Genomic DNA, 21,948 nt, shown 5'->3' on the forward strand with positions numbered 1-21,948 from the left:
TGACACTGAGGACATTGATCTTCAAAAAACCTCCCTCTGCTGTAAGGCCCCCACCTAATATAATGTGCCAGTAGTAGTGCGAAAATCAATCAGTCCAGTTCATAAATTGATTTAAAGGGCTATTTTGGCAGCCAACAATCAACATGAAGTCCCTGGTATATAAACTTGAGTAACATTTTTTATTATAAATATTTTCTGGAGGTTTATTATATTACTATGGTCAAAATGACCCAAACTGATTAAAAAAAAAAAAAAAAAAAGTAAATTTGAAGGTAAGAAGAGGTTTAAGTGACACCCAGTGGACCACGAATATGTTCTAGCAAAAGAGAAATACTGAAATTACAGCAGAGATTAATTTACTAGAACTGATCCCAACAAGAGACTGCATGGGAATGACTGCTGTAATCATCACCAGTATGTATTATCTCTCTAGGTATGGACATATCCACACTGCAAAACACTTTCCCACACGCAGATCCCTGTCTGTGTGTGTGGCTGTCGGTGAAATTAAATATGAGCATCTCTGAGCTGCTGCTGAGTGAATGGGCCGTCCACAACACAGACGCGTCTCCACCTCTTTGTAACCCACTCGCCACCCAGGGGAGCCCTGCGGCGATCTGATTGGCTGAGCCGGGTGCCAAAGCCCGAGGCTCTGAGCGGAGCGGCTCACTGATTGGCTCCCCGTGTCTTTGTGTGCGAGGCAGCGCAGCCTGGCCGTTTGAATGTGCTGCGATTGGAAGGGACCATTTCCATGGACCATCTGTCTCACTGGCCACCGACACAACAAAGGACCCAGGATGGTGTTAGTACATGTTGGATATCTGGTTCTTCCCGTCTTCGGCTCAGTTAGAAACAGAGGTATGATGATATTTATATTTTTCTTCCTTCAAAAAATCTCGGCGTTCCTTTAAACGGCCGCAAATAATGTAAACAGTGAACCGGGTGCTGACACCTGCTAGCAAAGGGGGAAAAAGCCAGCGATAGCAAGAATCTAGCCCAGATAGCCATCTTGCTAACGGTAACGGTCGCGTCAGTTAAGCCGTAACACGATAAAAATGGTGTTTGCGGGCCAGTCTGCACCTGTCTGACTAAAGACACAGACTTACTGAGCACACATTCACGCTGCCCGTCTGTAGGGCCTGTTAACCACACCAGACGACTGCAGCTGTCAAAGTCAAATGGCACCTCGGCTTACTCTCAGCCCAGCTCAGTGGCTAGCGCAATCTCCTTTTGGCTTGGTTTATTTTCATTGCGCGGCGTTTACCTGCAACACTCAGTAGTTTGTGCAATCGCTGCTACAGACCAATGTCTTTTTGTTAATCTAAATTTACCACCTCACCTTCAGCTAACGTTCATGGCTCAGTGTGGATATGTTGTTGGTAATATGGCTAAGCACGCAGCTGTAGCTCAGGGGAGGCTGACAACATGATTGTTTAACATTACTCGTTTGTGTTTGTGCCTGTGCAATTGACAGTGAGTCTGCTGATTTCATTCACTCATCCCTCTTGACTGCATTTCGCTAGCTAGTCACCCGTAATTTCTTACCGGTGTAATGATCGTACCTCAGATTGGGGGGGGTGTAACGTTACACGGGATAAATAGGCTATGAAATGGTGGCGTTTTGCTCTAAACCTGGCAATAAGGCTATTTGAGAATCGTGTAAATTATTCTGTAAATGCTCCAGCGGTGAAAACATGACCAGATCGGACCCCCTCCCATTTTGTTGTGCTTGATGGCAAACAGAAACACACTAGTCAAATTGACCAAAATAACACCCTTCATTGCAGCAGGCTATCTGTGCTGATTATGTAATAATAATTTGACGTGCATTGTTAAAAATACATGCAGTAGCACCAATGATTTCATTGTGCTTTTATTTGTGTTCTTTTTTCCTGTTCCATAGTATCGAGGCTGGCTCTACATTCCGCATTTCTCAGACCTTTGTCCCCCTCCATTGTGTAGCTAACGATCATCTGCTGCTGTCTGCCGTAGCCTCTGCCTGTTCTCTGCATCTAGCTGTATTGTGAACCCCTTCTTCCTCATTTCCTCTTTCCATCTGAAGACGACATTGGCATTAAAACAGAGTTCCCACTCATACCGTATCCTTCTGTGTAACAGACTAAAGAATAACACCTTCTGTAGAAAACAGTTTGTCTTTATTTAAACTGTCATGTTGCTCTTTAGTAAATAACCCATTGTAGCATTAGATTTTACTACAGAATGTCATTGTGATTCTCCCATTCAGTGTGGATAGACTACATTCTGCTGTAAATTTCTGTAAAGTGGATACATTTTGAACCCCGATTCGATTACAGCCAGGCTTGATCGAACTCTTTGGATAGTGTGTCCATCCCCTTTTGCAAAGGTGCATTGTACCAGATTTCATCAATGAGCAATTCTTTTTGGAAACCTCGACTGAATCATTATGAACATACATGCAATTGGCTATTACCTGCAATTATTTTAAAGGATAATTTGTGTGCTGTTATTTCACCCTTGATGGTCCACTGCACCTGTTTGAGTGGTGTCTAAACAGCTGGTCATAATCCTATCCATGTGTGAAAGCCTTTGTTCCTGTCAGTGGAATTGAGTCCATTTAGTCGGCAAAGTTCGCAATAAATTGGCGAGACATAGGCCTAACTCATCTTGCCATTTAAAAAAAATCCCCCTCTGATCCACTGTCATACACAGCCCCCCTTAAGTCTTTCTTCAGACGCCTCCAGAATGCTATCCATTTTACAGGGATGTGTATATCCTGCACTGCTGTAGAACTCCTTTTAGAATCAAAATGTCTTTATTCTTTGGTTGTGGTTTTTCTACCTTATGTTCTTGTATTAGATCCTAATGCATGGTCATTTTATACTTTTTATTTTTCCACATTGAACAGCAGATTCCAATGTAATCTTTGTGTAGAGATGTCCCTGCTGTACTGAAATGTGCTGTAAGCATACACATCTACTCATTGGATGCTGCTTCTGTTCTGTTAACCCTACAGAAAGCATGGTTGGGCCTTGCCTTTGGTCTTTATTTGCATGGAATTATTATGGTTATATAGGATATATTATGATTATTATTACTATTATCACACAGTGCCACACATACTAATATTTTCCAATAAAGACTGTAGTATTTTTCCTAACCATAAGTGTGCTTTTTGCTGATTTCCATGTGTGCCCCCTCCTCCCTCCACACTGTGCTGTCACTAAAGGCAGTCCCCTCACTCTATATATGTGCTCTCATTTCTCAGCTGTCTTTGACAGAGGCACTTCAAGGTACTGCTCTGCATACTCGGGAGTAGGGGCAACCAGATTTCTCACCCATGCCTCAAAACGGCATGTTTTTACCGGAACACATGGGCATTGAGATTTAACGTTACATACCATCATTTCCTCCAAATGAATTGTCCTTTGCTCACTGGCTGTGTATTTTATGAAGCAGAATTTAGCCTCTATCACCTCCACTCACTGGTCTCCACTGTCAGTAAACCTAGTCTGGTTTAACTTTGAAAACGCTTTGATGTATTTTTACTGCGCAGTATCTTGCCTCATTTTCCCAGGTGAATTAACATCATTGAAATCATTGCTACCTGATGAAATTGATAGGTCTCATAGATACTGCTGCAGTCCGCAGCCTTTGATATTTTTGTGAATTTAAATAAGCACTTTGAAGTCCCTCTTAATTAGACGATAAAACACACATAATAAAACACAGGGCTAATAAAAATTTCTGTAGGTTCTGCGTTTCTGTCCAGTTGTATTTTTAAGAGTCTTCACCTATATAGCAAAAGCTGTTCATTACCAATCTGAATAATGAGAAACTTTGATGGTTTAATCTTCTATTGGTAACTGTTTGATTATAGCCTAATTGTTATGACACTATTAGTGATTATGAAGAGCATTCCTTAAGTTATATACCATCTCACACAGGAATACAATACTATTGCAAATGTTTAGCCTTTTTCTATTTTTGTCTCTCTTTAAATTTGCATAATAATCCTTGGCCCTGAGGTAGACGATAAAACTCAATTGTAAGTCACAAATGTGCTAAACTGAAAGCAGTATGTTGCTGCTCATAGTCTTTCTTGAATAGTGTTGCATGGATGAATTCAAATCTTTGGACTATCCTAAAAAGATGCTTTTGTATCCTGTTACAATAGCATAATTAAACCCAGTTAAGTTCACAATTGTATATAAGACCTTTAATGATTTATTATGGGGAGTTTTCTGTCACCATGTGAATGTTATTACATGAAAGGTGCCATTTTGTTAATAAATAAGAGTATGATGTAGAGCTCTAAGTTGTACTCTATATGGTTTATAAGAGCATTTCAATACATAGCTGTGATTTGATTATAAATAAGGCATTGGGCTTATCAGTTCCTGATATTTTGAGGCATTGGTTGTTACACCTATGAACTTTGGTTATAATATGCTGTCTCTGGGATTAAATGTTGCTCTCACCTTTAACAATGCATTAAAACCTAAAGCCTCTATAAAATTATGAAAACAGGACAGTTGGACACAATAGTGCCTGACATAGACAACAACACCCTTAACACAATTTGATATATTTAGCTGTACATTTCTGATATTAGCCAATAATTCAGTGGGTTTGCAGTCTGTGGGACTTCTTGCCCTCTCCTCCCAGCCACTTGATCCTTACATCTGTTCATAATGACTAAAATAGTCAAGTTATTTATATACTGAAATAAAGTGTGTCTGAGACTCAGCTATCCTGCTGAACAACTTTCTCCACTAATCACCACATGACAACAAGAGCAACAAACTTTCAGACAACCTGACCATGAACTCAGTTTGCTGCACTGATTGCAGCACACTTTAACATCACCTTGTCTCCCACCCAGCACCACATTTTAATTAGAGTAATGGAGAGCGTTTAGGCATGTGGTGTGGGACCGTATGCCTTCGAGAGCCATGTGTATGTAGATTTTCAGTCCGGCCATGCAGTACAAGCAGCTGATTTCACCGATTAGTTCCTCCCGCTCTGCTTGAAGATCTGCTAATCAGTGAAATCAGCTGATGCAGTGATTGACTGGAATGAAAACGTGCATACACATGGCTCTAGGTGGCACATGATCGAAGACTACTGACCTAAGCAAAAGATAGGATAATGGAGGCACATAAGAGGAATGATTACAAGGCTGAAGTGATGGAAGCAGCAGAGGGGAATAAGATAAAGAGGCAGGTTGATGTCAGACTGCTGCAGTCACGGGTGGGCTGGGCTTATTGAGCTGTCACTCAAACGGGGACACCATGCCGCAACCACACCGTGGGGGAGGGGCTGTCGGTGTAGCAGCTCAGGGGTGGTGGAGTAGTTTGGGGGAAGGGGCATCATGAGAGTGTGTGAGGGTGGTGATGGTAGAAGAAGACTGGAGGGGTGCTGATCTGAACTAATCAAGAAATCTATGGCCGCAAGCTGGTGTATGAACTCACAATAACAACAGTATGTCTGTTGCTGCAGCCAGCACTGCAGTAAATCAAATATTAATTTTTAAAGTTCACATTGCGGAATGGTCTCGCCGGTTAATTTGATATTTATTCTAAGCCTCACACTCACCTCAGTCTTATTAGGTCACAAGCTTTATACAGAAGTAATGCATGGGCATTTGCTATCCAACTCAGAAGTCAGTCATTTCTGCTCTACTTCCTCAGCCAAACATTATTCTCAGTTTGCTGATGGCGCTGAGGTTCACTGGCTTTCTGTGTCCCAAGGCTATATCCAATGAAGCAAAAAGAACAACCAAGCGAATATGTCACATTACAAACAAGAATGCTGAAACAAAGAAATATATGGGAGGGTAGAAGATTTTTCATTTACATAAATATTTTGTTGGCTTCTATTTAAACACTCCCAGCCCACGCAAAAGATATTTGTTTTGTTCTTGTGGAATATGTTCCAGGCTGTGATTTGATAATTTGAAAATTAGATCATGGCTCAGTGAACCATTACTGTTAATTCAATTTGTCAGCAAATGCTAAATGTATCACAGACACTTTACCAACAGCCAAATCCCCATATCATGTTAGACATTTTGTCTAATATCATTCAATATATCATGTTTTATCAAGCTGAACAGCCTGAAATATTGCGCTGGACCAGACATATCTTGATTACACACAATCTCTTCCAAATACACATTACTTGAATGATCTGAACATACACCTTGAATGGGACAGTGATCTTGTCTCTGTCTTGCCTCTAGTATAGGATAGGCATTAAAAGCCCATCCCCAGAACCTTGTAAGTATTCCCTGGCCCAGACAGCTGCAGGGCTATAACAGGAGTTGGAGGAGCAACTGTTTGTCTCCCTCCCAGCTCTCCTTCCAACCCTCTCTAAAGTCAAAGCAATGAATATTGATTGTTTGTGTGTATCCGATAGCATGCTGATTCAGCAGGACTGCCAGAGACGTATGTCTTCTCTGCCACTGATGAAAAAAGGGGTGGGTGGTTGCCTTCCCTCCTATACTCAACCACAGATGAAGAGAGATTATCTATATGAACCCACCTCAGTGGCTCTGGGCCTGGCCATTCCCAGAACACCTGGCAGCTTGATAGAAAGATACTCATATTAAAGTTACATCATAATAACAATTCCACACACCAGGACCTCAATGTAATACATTGACTAGCAATGGACAAAAGACATCACTTTGTGCTGTAGATCTTCTTGGAGCCACCCCAGGCCAGTAGTGGAGAGCCATCCTCCCTGCTGACCCTGTGCTATGGCAAGTCAAGAGGCAGGCTGGTCAGGTCCAATCTGTTTGTGGGTTTTGGGGGTGCTCCACAGGGGTGTCCATGTCTGTCTGTGTCCTCCGTCTGCTGTTTCATCTGTCTTGTCTTTCTGTGTCAGTTCACTCCTCCTTCTGTATTTTCTCTGTGTGTGATTGGATGTCTTTTGTGTGTTTGTTCATTTGTTTTTGTCTTTTGTCATTATTTGTTTTTGTATGTTTGACCACGGGAAAAAATAAAAATTGTCTTACATAGTTCATGTGTAGTTTTTTTTTTTTTTAGTTATCTCTGTCTGAATGTGCTTTTCCACCACTGTTGATCTGGGTTTCTCTGTTGTCTGCATGAATTAAAGTGACCACAGCTTCATCTGGCTGAGGTTTTGATGAGTCTCAGCTCTCATCACTTGCATTTATTTCCTATAGGAGCACACTTCACCAGGCATCAACACAGCCATGCTACCTCCTGCCGACACTTTCACCTGGGTGCCCCCCAAGCACCCATCCCAGCTGAGTTCCCTCTGGGACACGCCAGCCAGCCCCCCCAGACAGGCCTGGCCACCCACCTGCCCCCAGCACACCATCCGCCCCTCACTGCCCTGCCTGCACCCCCCCAGTTCCAGGATGTGCCAGGGCCTCCATTCCTACCTCAGGCCTTACACCAGCAATACCTCATCCAACAACAGCTTCTTGAGGCGCAGCACCGCAGGATTCTCCCACACTCCAGGTAGAGCTATGGCTGGCACACAGAAAAGGATAGGTGCACATACACTCAGACTCAGTGACCAGCCTGCTCACTGTTTATTTTTTGGCACATAATCACACCCCTGTTGAATTTCACTTATATATGCTTACATATATCCTATTGCTGCGCCCTGCACAGAAGAACCCAGGATCGTGTTCCCCTGAATCCTCACCGACTGCGGTCAGGCTATGAGTACTCCCCTCCCCTCCATGTTCCCCAGCCAATCACACAGCAGCCGCGGTACCTGGCCGAGGGCACAGACTGGTGAGTCGCTGTTGGAGATTAACGGGGGTCCTGCAGAGATGAGAAATGATCCCTGCCTGCCTCCCCCAATCTCTCCACCTATGTGTCAGTCATCTTGCCTGGTATGGGTGGCAGTGTTGACTGAGGTGTCTGTCTCCCTGCAGGGATCTCAGTGTAGACGCTGGCCTCCCTCACCACCAGTACCAGCTGCAGCAGCTCCCACAGCACTATCAGCATTACCTTGCCTCTCCCAGAATGCACCACTTCCCCAGGAACACATCCTCGGCACAAGTGGTATGTTGACACACTGTTCTGGCTCATGTCTTTTACAGATGCTTGATTTGTTTCTGCTGTTTTGTATTTTGCAGACAGGTTTATCTGTTAATTGCTTAATTATGTGATTAACATTGACATGTTACAATATAGTATTCTCTTTGTTTTGTTTTTTTTTCTTTGCCAGGTTGTGCATGAAATCAGAAACTACCCCTACCCCCAGCTCCACCTGTTGGCATTGCAAAGCCTAAATCCTTCTCGGCATGCCACCGCTGTGCGAGAAAGCTACGAGGTAAATCCTGCCTCTAAACACATATCTCCACTTTAATCATTACATTTAAACGGGAGAACTTGAAGTTTATCATCTGGTTATTATATTCTATTTTATTCTATTCTGTTCTGTTCTATTCTATAACTTCATTGCACAATGTAGTGTTTGTTATATTACCAAATTAGCATCTTTTTTTTTATTAAATCACACCAGTAAAACTGCATTGAACTAAACTGAATCGAATCACACTGAATTCAATTGAACTGAATCTCTGTGTCCTCCTCCTCAGGAGCTGTTGCAGCTGGAGGATCGCCTGGGCAGTGTCAGCAGAGGGGCTGTGCAGACAACCATAGAAAGATTCACCTTTCCACACAAATACAAAAAGGTTAGACAAGGTTATTCGCCGTTCATAATGCATGATCACATAATAAGGACCCCCTTGTAACCCCCTGGAAACGAAAACGTTATTCATGTCAAGGGGTTTATCCGCCCAAATAATGTCATACGTAATCTAAATAGGATCCGATGGCCCGACTGACCCCACACTTTCTTGTCTGTAATCTGATTGGTTAACAGAGAAAGCCCCTGGAGTTGAAGATAGGGGAGGAGGAGACAGATGTGGATGAGAAATGCACCATCTGTCTGTCCATGCTGGAGGATGGAGAGGACGTCAGGTAAGAAACACTGTTCCACACTGACAAGTTACATGTCCCCAAAAATCCCGTAACTGCACTGAAATATGTTTGTTCCTCACTGGCATATTCCAAATGCATAGCGCCGGTGTAAGCAATGGCCCCTAACTGTGCCTCTAGAGCCCATGTTGGGGAGTGAATAAGGCCACATATGGGGCGATGTAGAGCAGTGCACTGGGGTAAGGGAGGAAGGTTGGTTTACAGCATGTGGACTCTCAGCTGTCTAAGGGGGGGTGTGGGATTGTTGAGTGAAGAAAAGTAGTCTCTCCATGGCAAAGTGGCTAAAATTAACTCCCTGGTGTTGGCACAAATTCCTCCCAAGCACATAACTGCATGGACAGGGAGTGCGAATCAACAGCCTAGTGCACTGACCCTCTCTCTCTCTCTTTTCTCCAGGAGATTACCCTGCATGCACCTCTTCCACCAGGGCTGTGTGGACCAATGGCTGGCCACGAGCAGGAAGTGTCCCATCTGTCGAGTTGACATCGAAACACAGCTGAACCCCGACAGCTGATGAGCCAAGGCAGAGATTTAAACCCCTGTCAATCACTCCAGCGTGGTTCCTGCTTTCTTCCACCCCGGCCTGTGGGCCCCTCCCCCCTTTCGGGTGCTTTGCCAAATGTCTCCAGACTTCATGTGACATCATCACCCTTCTGACTCACGCTTTACTGAGCCAAGCCAGGATTACTAACTGCACGAGAGGCTGCTGGAGACTCTCTATATATAGAAGCACATCCCTCCGGAAGCAAAAGACACGCAAACAAACACACATCCATACTCTCTCATGTACACAGGGTTTACTTGTAGCTTGCTGGTCGTAAGTGGGGTGTTGTTACTGTTGTGGTGTTGTACCGTAGGGAGCCTGGGCTGCGTAGCATGTTCTTAAAGCCATGCCTTAATGTCCTGAGAGTGGAAAACGCATAAACCCACCGTGAGCTGGCTACTTTCTCTCTCTTTTCTCTCCTTCTCTCTCTATATTTCTCTCTTTTTCTCCCCACACATATTCAGTCAAAAATGAATATTCTGCCACACAAGAAAGCTTAACAGAAACTACACGCTCTGACGCCATGTTTATCTACAGATCATTTGTGGTAGTAGTAGAGTAGCAGTATCCAGCAAAGTGATATTTGGTGGTCTCTCGCCGCTGTTAAGGGTGAGCGCTAACTACGTGTTTCTTTCAGTCTCACCTGGCTTCTACTTTTCCGCAATACCGTTGTACATTAACTCGGAGCAGATGGTGTCATGTCAGTAGGCGTCTTTCACTGCTGCGAAGCCAAGCCAAGTGATCGCGCTGTCGTGTGTTTAAAACTTAAAATACGCAGGTAGAGAAGTGTTTTACCAAAATGCATTTTTGTCATGGTGTAGCTTGACCTGACGCACAGGTTTATGTGTGTGTGTGTGTGCGTGTGTGTGTGTGCTGTGCGCTAAAGTGTGGAGAGTGTGGTCTAACAGTTGTGTGGATGTGTAAGAGAAGTCCAAAAGTGCAAAATCTGAGTGTGTGTTAGGGGGTTCAAGGCAACACCTAGTAGTTTCTGTAGTTAGGTGAATCACACGGCCACTGGAGTGCTTATACTATACAATGCCAAATATGAAATGAAAAATAATCTACATAGAGGGCCTGTCTCCCATCATGCACTGAAGTGATGGCGCGAGGTGGGAGTGATAGAAGATTTAGCTGCCCTTGTACCATCTTTTACTGGCACAGGTGCTTTGGCTGAACAGTGTACTAAACTGCATGTTTTATTGTCGACTTGGGCTGTTAGCTTTGGTAGCGTTTCTTAAAACTTCAAAAAAAAAAAAAAAAAAAAAAAAAAGAGGAAGGTACAGAGTTGTCTGTGCATGACTTAGTTACTCTGAGCTGTGACTATCTTCTCAACACTAACAAAAAAAAAAAAAAAAAAACAATACAAAAAAAAAAAAAAAAAAAAAACATGAGCACGGTGTCAGTGGCTGTTTCCCTGACTTGTAGCGTGTGTTCATCCTGTCCCTTTGGTGGCGACGATGGAAAATCTTCTTGTGATGTTTACCTTATTGCCTAAAGAACAAGCACATGTGACGATAGATATAGCAACAACATTTTCCTTTGGTATTGCATTTTGCGTCGGTTTTATCTTTAGGTATAGAGACACGCAGTGTTTTAAACCGAGTGAGGAGCTTGTGTATTAATCTTGTGTTTTTTTTTTTTATTTTATTTTGTTTTGTTTTTTTTTTGTTTTGTTTTTTTACGTGTGACAGATCTCCCCTTGTGGTTGCTATGCTGGTTGCTATGCTGTATTGCTAGAACATGTAGAATGTTGTGTGACGGAGGCAGTTTCCCTCTCACAGTGCACGGAGACATGAGGGACCACAGCAACGGTTATCACAGCAGAACAACATTTGGCTGCTACAGCAAGTTCACTTACTCAGTGTTCTCTCATCTTCGCTCTGTCTTACAAGTTTTTTCCTCCCTACCCCATCAGCATGGTTTCGGCACCACAGAGCCTCATGTTAGTGAATGCCTTTATAACCCTGACTGTCCTATGCACTGAAATAGTAATGAGTGGGACTAGCCCCAAAGACCCTAATAGCCTTGCAGACCGAGGGATCAATTAGCGAGGATTAAGAGAGACCTCCTCCCTGTCTTGTGCACTGCCAGTGTTGACACTGCCTCCTCCTGTAGTGGAGCTGTCTGTGAGGACGTTTTGATAGTTTACACAGGGTGTTGTCAGCTGAGATGCCTTAAGTATTTAACAATCATAATTTATTACTAACTGTAGATATTGTGGGTATGTATTTAATTTTATATAGGCTTTTTTTGGTGATTGAATCATAATTTATTTATTTAGAAATAACACAAAAACGATATGGGAAAAAAAAACAAAAAACTGTTTACCTCATTTTTGCATTGTTTTAAATGGGAATGCTTTGCATGCAGTTGTGTTTTTTTTTTTTTTTCCGAAGACCTAAGTTGAAAAAAAAAAAAAAGGAGAAAAAAAAAAAAAAGAAACCCTGCTGTTTGATCTCTCCCTGAGCCGGCTGTGCGATGTTTACTGTTCAAGGCTGAGCTACTGAGCCTGCTCTCTCTCTCTCTCTCTTCTCTCTCTCTGTCTCTCTCTCTGTCTCTCCCTCTCTCTCTCTCTCTCATGTGGTGCTGTGGTTCTTGGTTACATTCCATTCAATGCAATTTCTCTGATCCCCTATGCTGTGATCTAGTGGACAAACTGCAATGGAGTGACTTGATTTTAGTTTGTGAACTTTTTTCCCTGTCTTGTTTTGCACTCATAGTTTTAATATGGGAACCCTCTCACTGGCATAACATAGTTACAGTCATAGTTTAATATTACTATCACCACCACTATGAACTCTTTGCTTTTATTTTTTTTTTTATGCTCTGAGGCTGTTGATGCACTGTGGCTCTTATAATTTCATCATCTGTGAGGCATGTTCCTGCTCTCTCTCTCTCTCTCTTTCTCTCTCTTAGGTTGTTTCTCCTCAGTTGTTTTTATCCCGTAATAGTTTGTATACTTGAGCATAACAAGTGCCTCGCTTTAAGTGTTAGGAGATATTTCCATATTATTTCGACAGTTTGAAACAATCACCCACGAAGCCATCATGCCTTATTGGTTCCAAACTTAATTACGACGAATGGGTCATGAAGAAGCTAAGACAATATTATGACAGATGTCTGCAAAAGCCATTATCGTCAAAAATTCAAATCAGACAGAACTGCCGAAAAACAGATGTTGGTTTTGTATCAATGATGTTTTTTCATCAGAGGATTACTTATTGTGGAAATAATTCTGACTACAAAGAGGCATGTTTCACTGTGGACATAATGCTTTGATTATCTTTCCTTAGTTCACTTCTTCTGTTCATCCGCTGTCTGTACATTTCCCTTCACCTGCTGTCCCTGTTTTGGTTTCCTCCCTGAGTTTGACTTAGCCGTCCGTCCCCTCCCCTCCAAATCCATCTGCCGTCTCCTCTCACAATCCATTAAAGGAAGACAAGGACAGAGGATTTTAAAGCACAACCTTTCTAAAAATGCATGTTTTCTCAGGTTTCAATATAGTCTCAATGGTGTAAAAGTATAAGGTGAAAATATATACAAAGAATATAACAGAAGAATATTCATTTTGCTGCTGCTTGAATCTGAAAAAACAAACTGAAGGAAGAGAAAAAAAAAAATATCCCAAAAAGTGCCAGTGAAAGGGCTGCCGCCATCCTTGTATGAAAATCTGCTGTTTAGCTGTGACTGCGCAATGTTTTTTCAATATAGGATATTTTATCTGAAAATAGAACTATTTATCATTAATATTAAAGCAATAGCTCATTAATGTTGATGAGTGTGTTGATGAAGAAATGGATGAGCATATTATGGGTAAATGTTAGATTCACATTTCGTGGAATTTTGTACTTTATTTATTACTACTAATAATAATGATTTTAAAAGTTGCATTGCTAAACCCAAACTGTTCTGTTTTGTTTTGTTTTTTTATTTTTTATTTTATTTCATGGCTTGTATATTATCCTTTTATATGTGCTCTTTTTGTAATAAATTGGATGAAATGGCTTATTGTGTAGTGTCATCTTTTTCGCCCAAAGGAACAAGTGTAATACAGTCTGACCCTTGGCACAAGCCCTCGGGAGGCCGACCGCCTCTCGCTGTCAGATCTACAAGGTTAATGGAGGAAACAGATCAGCTTTACAGGGTGTTATCTGCAGTGTGACAATGATGGTGTGACCTGTTGTCACAATCGCCGTGTTCTGTCGGGGTAACACACACAAAACGACATCATCTGGTGGTGATATCCGACATCTTAATAAAAGGGAATGGGCTGACAAAGCATCATGTTGTCATTTTGAGCGTTACAAAACAGTTCAGTCTTTTACAAAACCTGCATTATTACAAAGCAGCTGGGAGCAAACCATTCCTGATGTATGACATTTTAAAAGGATGGCACAATCATGTTACCTGACCAAAGGAGACATTGTCACAGTATTTCAAGGCCATATTCTCAGCTTGCATGAAATGTCATAATATACTTAAATATACTAATATACTAAAAAAATCTCAATGTAAAAATCTGTCAGTTCCTGAGATACCAACTTTGGTGGGAAAATACAGAATCTCTTTGGTTGTTACCCTTAAAAAGCCACAGGGAAGAAAGGAGCACCTCTCTGCCATGGGAGTGAGTGGAAATAAACCCAGTAATACTTGGTGGTCTTTCTTTAGTACTTAGGGTAGAGGACCCTGCAGATCTTCCCGTCTGCCTTCTTGGTGTCCAGCCACTTGCCACAGAGGAAGACGGTGGTGACCCCGTTGGCTGTGTTGGTGATGTCCACACGCTCCAGCAGCCACCCGGGCCTCAGGCCAGAGTTGTCATGCTCCACCCGTACTTTCAGCAGCTCTCCCATGTCCAGCATCTCCATGAGAAAGCGGTCAGACTGCTCGCGTTCAAACAGGTTGCGGAACTTCTGCCGCAGTGGCCGGCGGCCCGAGTCTCCACTGGAGCCATAAATAGTGAGGAAAACGTTGGCATCGGTGCCTGCTCCCTTCACATCAGCGGTGATGACGATGATCTCATACTTGATAGGCACCAGGCTGCGAGCCTTACTGGTAAAGCTTTCAATGGTCTTTGTGCACTCAAAGGTCATGAATTCATCCCTCTTCGAAGTGAGAGGGATAAGGGCCTTGCAGCTAAAGATGTACCTGTGGTTGATGGGACGGAGAAGCGAGAATGGAGTCTTGTTTAATTTTGGCTTGTAGTGAAAAATGTCAAGAGTATGATACACGTTCAAATGAAAGAACTAACAAATGACCTGTGACCACAAATGTGTTCTTATGATAGATTTTTTGAAACAAAATTTTAGGAAATCACGAGCAATTGCTCTGTATTTTCAAAGTCTCATTTCTTCCAAATTTCTTTTCCAAATTAATAATTTCTCAGAATAGGAAAAATCCTGAATTAACTACTGTAATATAGTTTTGACTCACTACCACTGAGGCTAGGAAACCAAATATAAATTTTCATTTATTAAAACAAGTATGTTGGTCAATTTCAATGCTGTCTATCAGGTCGAGGGAAACTTGGTTTCGAATTTTAGGCTGCAAATCCATTGTAGTCTTTTGAACTATAATCTATTTATCTAAAATTTGTCTAATTGCATGAATTTGGGGTTACCTTCTCACTGTTGCTTTAAAAAAGGTGAAGGTATGTTTTAAAGTAAAGGGGCAAAAAATCCACCAATTTGATAACTTTTATTTCAAGAAAACTATTTATTCTAAAGTTTTTTTTTCTTATGAAGAGACATAATCAGCAGGCAACATTTTAAAGATTGAAATTAACAAAAAATGCAGTATTAACAAAAAGGATTTGTTTGGTTTTGCTGTGTTTTTAGGAAGGCTTTGTGCATCGGGCCCCTGCTTCACAGGTTACTCACATGGCTCTAGATACGGGTGCCTGAGCAGCGAAGCTCCCTTACCTGTTCTGCAGTTCCTTTTCAAGGACGACGACCTCCTCCACACGCCAGTACGCCTCCGCTTTTACTTTCTTTCCATCCTTGGGTGTGTGGCCCAGGCAGATGCCGGCTATGTCACCCAGGTTTTTGGAGGAAAACTCAAACTTGTCAACATTTCCCCTACAAAAAAAAAAAATAAAAAAAATATATATATATATTACAATGTGATATGTTAAGGGCTAAGTGAGCTTTTCAATTAAATTCGCCCACATAAAGTACATTTATTATACTGGCAATATGTTTTATAGGATGCTGTATGATAAAATGGCATGAGGGTGGATTATATTGCTGGTCTGGGCTCAAGTGTTATAATCAGTATAACATTAAAGAGAATTATCCATTACCTCATTTTTTGAGCTTCTTCTCACAGCTGCAGTCAGTTCACTGAACTAAAGTTACATTTTATCTTATCTTGAAAACAGCCAGAACATACCTCAAAAACCTCCTCTTCTTTGATGAGTTCTCCATCACAAATTCTTTTGATCGACCCTTCCTCCCCTCCAGTACAATCCAGGCATTCTCTTTGGTTTCTGCATCATTCGTGTCTGCCGTCGTGACAGAAATTTCATATTCTTTTGGGGGGAAAAAAAAATGGACACAATTAAATTGCCTGTGGGTATCTCAGTTGTCCTCATCTGAAGAGCCTTAGACAGACATATACTGCAGATGGACGTCTACTTAGCAAAATGAGTCGATAACATAACTAAATCTACATTATAATTGTTTCTTTGATAAAAATGCTTTGTCCGGGCCTTACTTGTCTTCTCATTAAGGTCCAGGTTTTCTTGAGAACAGGCCAGCTCTCTCATGATCTGTCCATCATCATCTTTCTTGGAGAGCCAGCGATCACAAGGGAAGCGAAATGTTAGGTCTAGGACCTCATCCTTCACCTGGATGTAGTCCAGGTGCCATCCAGGAGCGGGCCCTGGGCATGGAAGGAATGCAAAACCAAAGTGAGACAGGCTAACTTTTTGCATCTTGGGGCAGTCAGTAAGAAGAGTTTTTGCATAATCAGTGGTGCAGCACTTATGGCCTTTTAAAGTTTGACATTCTGACCTTTAATTATAGCATCCCCATCAAACCAATTAGTGTCATTTTTTAAAGGCCAGAATAGCGTCACAATGCATCATCTCTCCAGATTTCATTAAAATCAGAGATACTGCATGAGACATCACACATGTCAAACAACTGGAGGGACAGACACAGCCCATTTCATAATGATAGACAATGAATGCATTGGTATAATACTGATTTACCTATTTTTCATAATTAAGCCATGTGATTGCACCATACATGTCGATTCTCTTATATTAGGCTCTGAAATATTTACTACACCAGGACCATAACACAGTTTCCTGTAATCTCTCCATGACGTGTGACAGTACACGTCACAGCTGAGCGGCTGACCTGTGTTGTCGTGCCAGACTCGGACTTTGGAAAGCTCTCCCAAACTCAGAATGTCTGAGAAGTGGAATGTGTCCACTTGCTTGCGTTCAAACTTGTTGGATTTGTTGGATTCTTTCAGCGCCAGTGTCCCAGTGTCTCCGTTCTCTCCAAAAATGATAATCCACACATTGGCATCGGTGCCGGCCCCTGTGGAGACAGGAAAGACTCACCCACCTAGAAATCGTAACTTCTGATGACTTCTTAGCTCACTGTTGAGCGATAGCAGAAAAAAAGGTCCTGCTTAAAGCTACAACACAGGAAAATACTGTTTCGATTTTTGATGTTATAACTACCATCAGCTCTACAGTAGCACAGTAATTATCAAATAAAATCAGTCATCAATAATATTTACAAAAAAATAGCTTATTAGGCTTAAGTCCCTACAATGTTTGAAGTGGGTTTTGTGTTCTTCTGACTAACAGTATGCAAAACCAGAGACTAATGAAAAATGTAAACTGCATGCCTAGGATATAGAAATAGATACAGATATGTATGGTTCAACCATTTTAGCATTTTGTAGCCGTATGTGCTAATTTTGTAAAACTGCAATGTCTCTCAACTATTGCAGGAATAGGTTGATGCTGCATTAATAATTGAGTGTAAAAGCCCGGATCAAGCAGCAGACAAACAGAAATGAGGCAGAGAGGCTCCCACTTTCTGAGTCAGACAGCAAATACGAAATACCTCTTTGTTGATATTATCACACCAGAGCGGTTTACTCCAGCCAATAAGTAAACAACAAGTGTGTTACATTTATTAGGAATCCCTCTGGTAAATCAGGGGGCAAAAACTACGATTTATATGAACTGAAGACAGTGGAAACCATGTAGGGCGCTGGAAAACGTGTGACTTATTTATATCGTAGCTGCATCACCACACCAGTTTTTTTTGTTTGTTTGTTTGTTTGTTTTTTGTCGTTAATATTAATATGAATATAAATTTTGTTCTTCAGCATTACACAGCTCCCATCCTCTGAGGTTTATTACACAAACACAGTGGAGAGAGACAGAGAAGACAGGCCTGAGAGAGGGGACGGCATGCAGCGAAGGGCCTGGGCTGGAACTGGACCGCGGTTGCTGCAGTAAGGACCAAGCCTGAACCAAGCCTTCATAGTCATGTGACACACGCTCTACCTCGTAAACCACCAGGGCTTTGCACCATTGTGAATTTTAGCCCCACTAGCAGTGTTGCTTTTTTGTTCACTATTTAGGTCATGTGATCTTGGGCCTGCAGGTAGGTTTCACTTTTGGTTGGGAGACTTTTCATGTCCCCACTGTGGCCACTTAGGGCTCACTTAGTTCTGTCAAGATGCACCTTCATGATCAAGTAATTTTAGAAGAGAAGACAATCACACAGACTCCCTGCCACCTACAGACAGGGGCACCGTATATGGGGGAAAAGTTAGGACAATTCCAAGGGCCCTTGCCTGACAGGGGCCCCAAAAATAGGTAAAAACTAATATAAAATTATTAAACCATCATCGAGTAAATATATATATATATATATATGTATATATATATATATTTTTTTTTTTTCATGGGGCCCAAAATTCCTGGCGGCGCCCCTGCCTACAGAAGTCCTATAGTTACTCAGTTGCAGCGCTGCTGCTGAAAATGTGCTTCCCTGATCATGCTGTCAATGACAGGAGAAACTGTAGGGGAAACACAGTTTAGTCAGCAGTATAACAGTGAATTAACAACTATGGCCTTTCATTTAGTGAAAGCATGACAGAGATACAATGGTATTATAGCAGATGGCTATGCCCTGCATTTAGTTTATAAAATGCATTTAGTAAAAATGTAACATGATGAAGAGCTGTGGCAGACTAGAACAGGCAACAAGGCTACCAGCAGGAAAGGTGAAGGAGGGCTTTAATAACAAGATCGGCTTACTAAAGTGTCGCAGAGTTAAACAGCACTCTTGTAAAGCTGACCCAGCTTAAACTACAGCAAGCACAGTATTTTGCACTGAACCTGAGCTTTTCAAGCATTGACCTTCCTCACGGTTTAATCCTTGATCCTTAATTGTTGACTTAACTTTTCTGGGATATCCCTGTATGGAGAGGTGGGGGAAGGCTTATTGTTGCAGACAGTTTTGACTCTCTGACTGCTCTTCTGTGATGGAGGGAATAAAGTATGCTGGCCTCTGACTTGTTAGGTAGATATCCATTCAATCCCAATCAATTTCTATGTTCCCAGAAAAGGTTGAGGTTGTCAATAAATTTCAGCTTTTGAGCAGCACAGGTTTTTCCTAGCGAGGGCTTTAATGCCAGCAGCCGAGATTGTTCAGCCTCCCGGGCTGTGAAACACTGGAATCAGACCTGACACAGAAAACTTGAAGTGGGAGTGAAGCCAGGCACTCCATAAGGTGCATGAAATCCTGTTTAAGTAGCGCAGAGCGTCCACATTGGGGGAAAATGTTGTGCATTCCCACATGCACTACAAGGCTAGTGCCCCCTGGATGGTTTAACAAAATGTGTGGGATTCATGAGCAACATCTGAAATGTGTCTGCACCGTACAACACTGCAGGAATTTGGAAACAGCAGCTTTTCAAATCATTACTGCTGACATCCATAATAATCATATTTCCCAAAAGAAGACTGTGTGGCTCCTTTGGCTGGGATCAAGCCAGGGAAGGAGCTTGTCTGTCCCTATGGTGCAGGCTGCAGCTCTAAATGAAGCGAGCAATCCCCATCGGCCTCGTGTCTAGCAGCAGCAGCGTTCACAGGCAGATGAGGCACTGCCACAAGTGCAGATTTTGTTTCATCTAGGCTGCAAAGATTTTTCAGGCTGTTTACATTCCTGGTTGGAGAGTACCTCCAACTTGCTGTAACTGTTTTCCATGTGAACCTCTGGTGAAAGGTAACAGGGAGACATTTTCCCTGGACCACATCAGACCATAGCTCTGTGTTTGAGGTCCAAGAAGCAAAGCGGATGATGGAATGCTTTAGATTGGCACCCTGGATGAGCCAATAAATTGGGTCTGCATTGGTCCTGCATTGATATAAAAGTGAAACCAGCGGGTGTATTGTGACCTCTGGAACAAAACATAGTATGTCTTGTGCAACACAGCCCTTACTTTTGGTATTTTTCAAATATCCCATTTATATTTTCCAGAAAGCCACTTCAACAGTTTGCTAATTTTTGGTTCATGTGGTTGAGGGTGTGGAGTGGTTGTCTAATAATCGGACAGTTCCTGGTTCGGCTCCCGGCCCATCCAAAGAGCATTTTTAAAGTGCCATTAGGCAAGACGCTGAACCCCTAACTGCTCCTGATGAGCAGGTTGGCACCTTGCATGGCAGCCTGTGCCATCAGTGTATGCATGTAGGTGTGATCGGATGAATAAGAGGCAAACACTGTACAGTAAAGTGGATTGTTCAGTAGAGGAAAACACTACATAAATGCAGCCCATTTACCATTTGCTAGCAGAGACAAAAGCTGATAATTGGACTACGACATGCATTATTATTTTAACCTGCAGTGTGGGAGCTAACAAAATTGGTAATTTGAAGAAATGAAGTTGCTTTTTTAAGACCTTGAGCTTGAAATTGAGCATGGCAGAGCTGTACCACTGACAGCGCCCTGACAGTCACAGTGTGTATAACTGCAGATCGAGAGCTTTGGTGTCGTAGTGGTTTTGTGGCATAGCCTGAGTCCATTACATTATTTGCTGTGGTGCCTCTGTATTGTGTGTATGTGTGTGTGTGCACGCGTGTGTGTGCACGCGTGTGCATGTGAAAGAGAGAGATTATTCCCCATTATTCCTCCCAGAGCCCCAGTGGTAGCGCAGAGCTCTGTCTTAACTTACAGTAACTGCCAAGGGCAGAGAGGAGAGTCCTTTGAAGTCAGCTCAGACGTCTCTCTCCTCTATCATATTGATCAGCCTGCACTACCAAGCTATAAAAATACTGCGCAAGGAAAGAAGGGAGCAACACTATGTGGAAGGTTTCTGTCTTTCCTTGCGGTAGTCTAAGATAATTCATTCCACCTTTGAGGCTTTGCATTTCTTTGAAAACACCGACCTTTTGCACAAGGGAAGGTCGAATGAAGAGGAATCCACTGAACGAACCGCAGGCTGACTGAAGAAGTGAAATGAGAATATCATCTGTGTAGCAACACTAATTACTTTTAGAAACGTAACACTGGAAAGAAGCAACCCTTGTTCCACATACCGTAAAGGGTTGGAGATAAAATAATATCCACTCCATTATGCAACGTAACACAAGGATTGCATGAAAGAGCTACAGTGCGACCTTGCTAGTATCCCTAATAAATGGGCTTGCAATGCACTCACAAACGCTGGTGATGCAGTAATGAATATGTATGAGAATATGACCCAGCAGTTTCATAGCTTCCTCCCTTTCTATGATATGTCCTACCAGCAAGGCGTCTTGGGTAGGTGGGCTGGCGATTCGGAGCCTGCGTGAGTTGAGGACTGACCTGTGAAGTCACCGGTCCTGATGTCGATGACATAGGTGGTGAGCTCCACCATCACCTCCGCGTCCACCACAGCAGCCATCTCACAGATCATGGTCCCCTTGGGTCCGAGTGTGGACGACAGCCACTCCTCATAGGTGAACACAGACACCTCCTCTGTGGTCAGGTTACGCATTATCACCTGGTTGCACACAGTTAGCTCTTCAAACATGCTATTAAATTTCCCCCGTGTCATGCAAAATCCTGATGCTGATTTTTTTTATGGTTGCCCGTCACAGATTCACTCCTAAATAAAATCGTAGGAATATTTCTCTCAAGAATCTGATAAACCGTAATGAGAATGTGCACGCTTTGTTACCCTCTTGACTCTCACTTTAGAATGCAAGTAACTAGGGATGCACAATATTGCCTTTTTTTTTTTGTTGATAACTGATATGTCAGTATTCTCAAACTGCTCTGGCTGATTGTCAATACCGATAAACGCACATATTATTTTCCACCTAATTGCAGAGAACATCATAATGCTCTCCCGGAGACAATCCTGGCACAGAACAGCCATAACCGCAGCAAATCTGACCTATTTCACAAATCGGCACAT

General features: G+C 42.4%; 2 protein-coding genes across 3 annotated transcripts in view; one reads left to right on the top strand and one right to left on the bottom strand.

Annotated features, from left to right (window-relative positions):
• Positions 1-685: 685 nt before the first annotated feature.
• On the top strand, positions 686-10,756 carry ark2ca (arkadia (RNF111) C-terminal like ring finger ubiquitin ligase 2Ca). Of its 2 annotated transcripts, XM_030064683.1 has the most exons (8): positions 686-858; positions 7,172-7,472; positions 7,629-7,754; positions 7,898-8,027; positions 8,194-8,298; positions 8,567-8,662; positions 8,854-8,951; positions 9,366-10,756. In XM_030064683.1, the coding sequence occupies exons 1-8, from the start codon at positions 723-725 to the stop codon at positions 9,481-9,483; spliced, it is 1,110 nt and encodes a 369-aa protein (XP_029920543.1). In that variant the 5' UTR covers positions 686-722; the 3' UTR covers positions 9,484-10,756. The 2 variants fall into 2 exon arrangements, 1 of the variants encoding a protein (XP_029920543.1); XR_003929046.1 differs by lacking the exons at positions 7,172-7,472; positions 7,629-7,754; positions 7,898-8,027; ... (2 more) ...; positions 8,854-8,951; positions 9,366-10,756 and adding an exon at positions 1,904-2,663 and having other exon boundaries at positions 734-858.
• Positions 10,757-14,177: 3,421 nt separating this feature from the next.
• The window catches only part of loxhd1a (lipoxygenase homology PLAT domains 1a), a 34,616-nt gene continuing 26,845 nt past the window's right edge, over positions 14,178-21,948 (bottom strand). The window contains exons 37-42 of the mRNA XM_030065869.1: positions 21,354-21,531; positions 16,875-17,060; positions 16,225-16,392; positions 15,901-16,039; positions 15,432-15,587; positions 14,178-14,658 (exon numbers count right to left, since the gene is read on the bottom strand). Of these exons, the coding sequence (XP_029921729.1) occupies positions 14,178-14,658; positions 15,432-15,587; positions 15,901-16,039; positions 16,225-16,392; positions 16,875-17,060; positions 21,354-21,531 (1,308 nt within the window). The remainder of the gene's footprint in view (positions 14,659-15,431; positions 15,588-15,900; positions 16,040-16,224; positions 16,393-16,874; positions 17,061-21,353; positions 21,532-21,948) is intronic.

The sequence above is a fragment of the Myripristis murdjan genome, chromosome 12 (genome assembly GCF_902150065.1).
Source record: "Myripristis murdjan chromosome 12, fMyrMur1.1, whole genome shotgun sequence".
NCBI lineage: Eukaryota > Metazoa > Chordata > Actinopteri > Holocentriformes > Holocentridae > Myripristis > Myripristis murdjan.

What these genes read in the sequence shown, in the direction of transcription:
- ark2ca (XM_030064683.1), top strand. Translation starts at nt 723, where the DNA reads ATGTGCTGCGATTGGAAGGGACCATTTCCATGGACCATCTGTCTCACT. An exon ending in AGGATTCTCCCACACTCCAG is followed by an intron (nt 7,473 to 7,628) that starts GTAGAGCTATGG and finishes CGCCCTGCACAG; the next exon opens with AAGAACCCAGGATCGTGTTC. An exon ending in TTCCACACAAATACAAAAAG is followed by an intron (nt 8,663 to 8,853) that starts GTTAGACAAGGT and finishes ATTGGTTAACAG; the next exon opens with AGAAAGCCCCTGGAGTTGAA.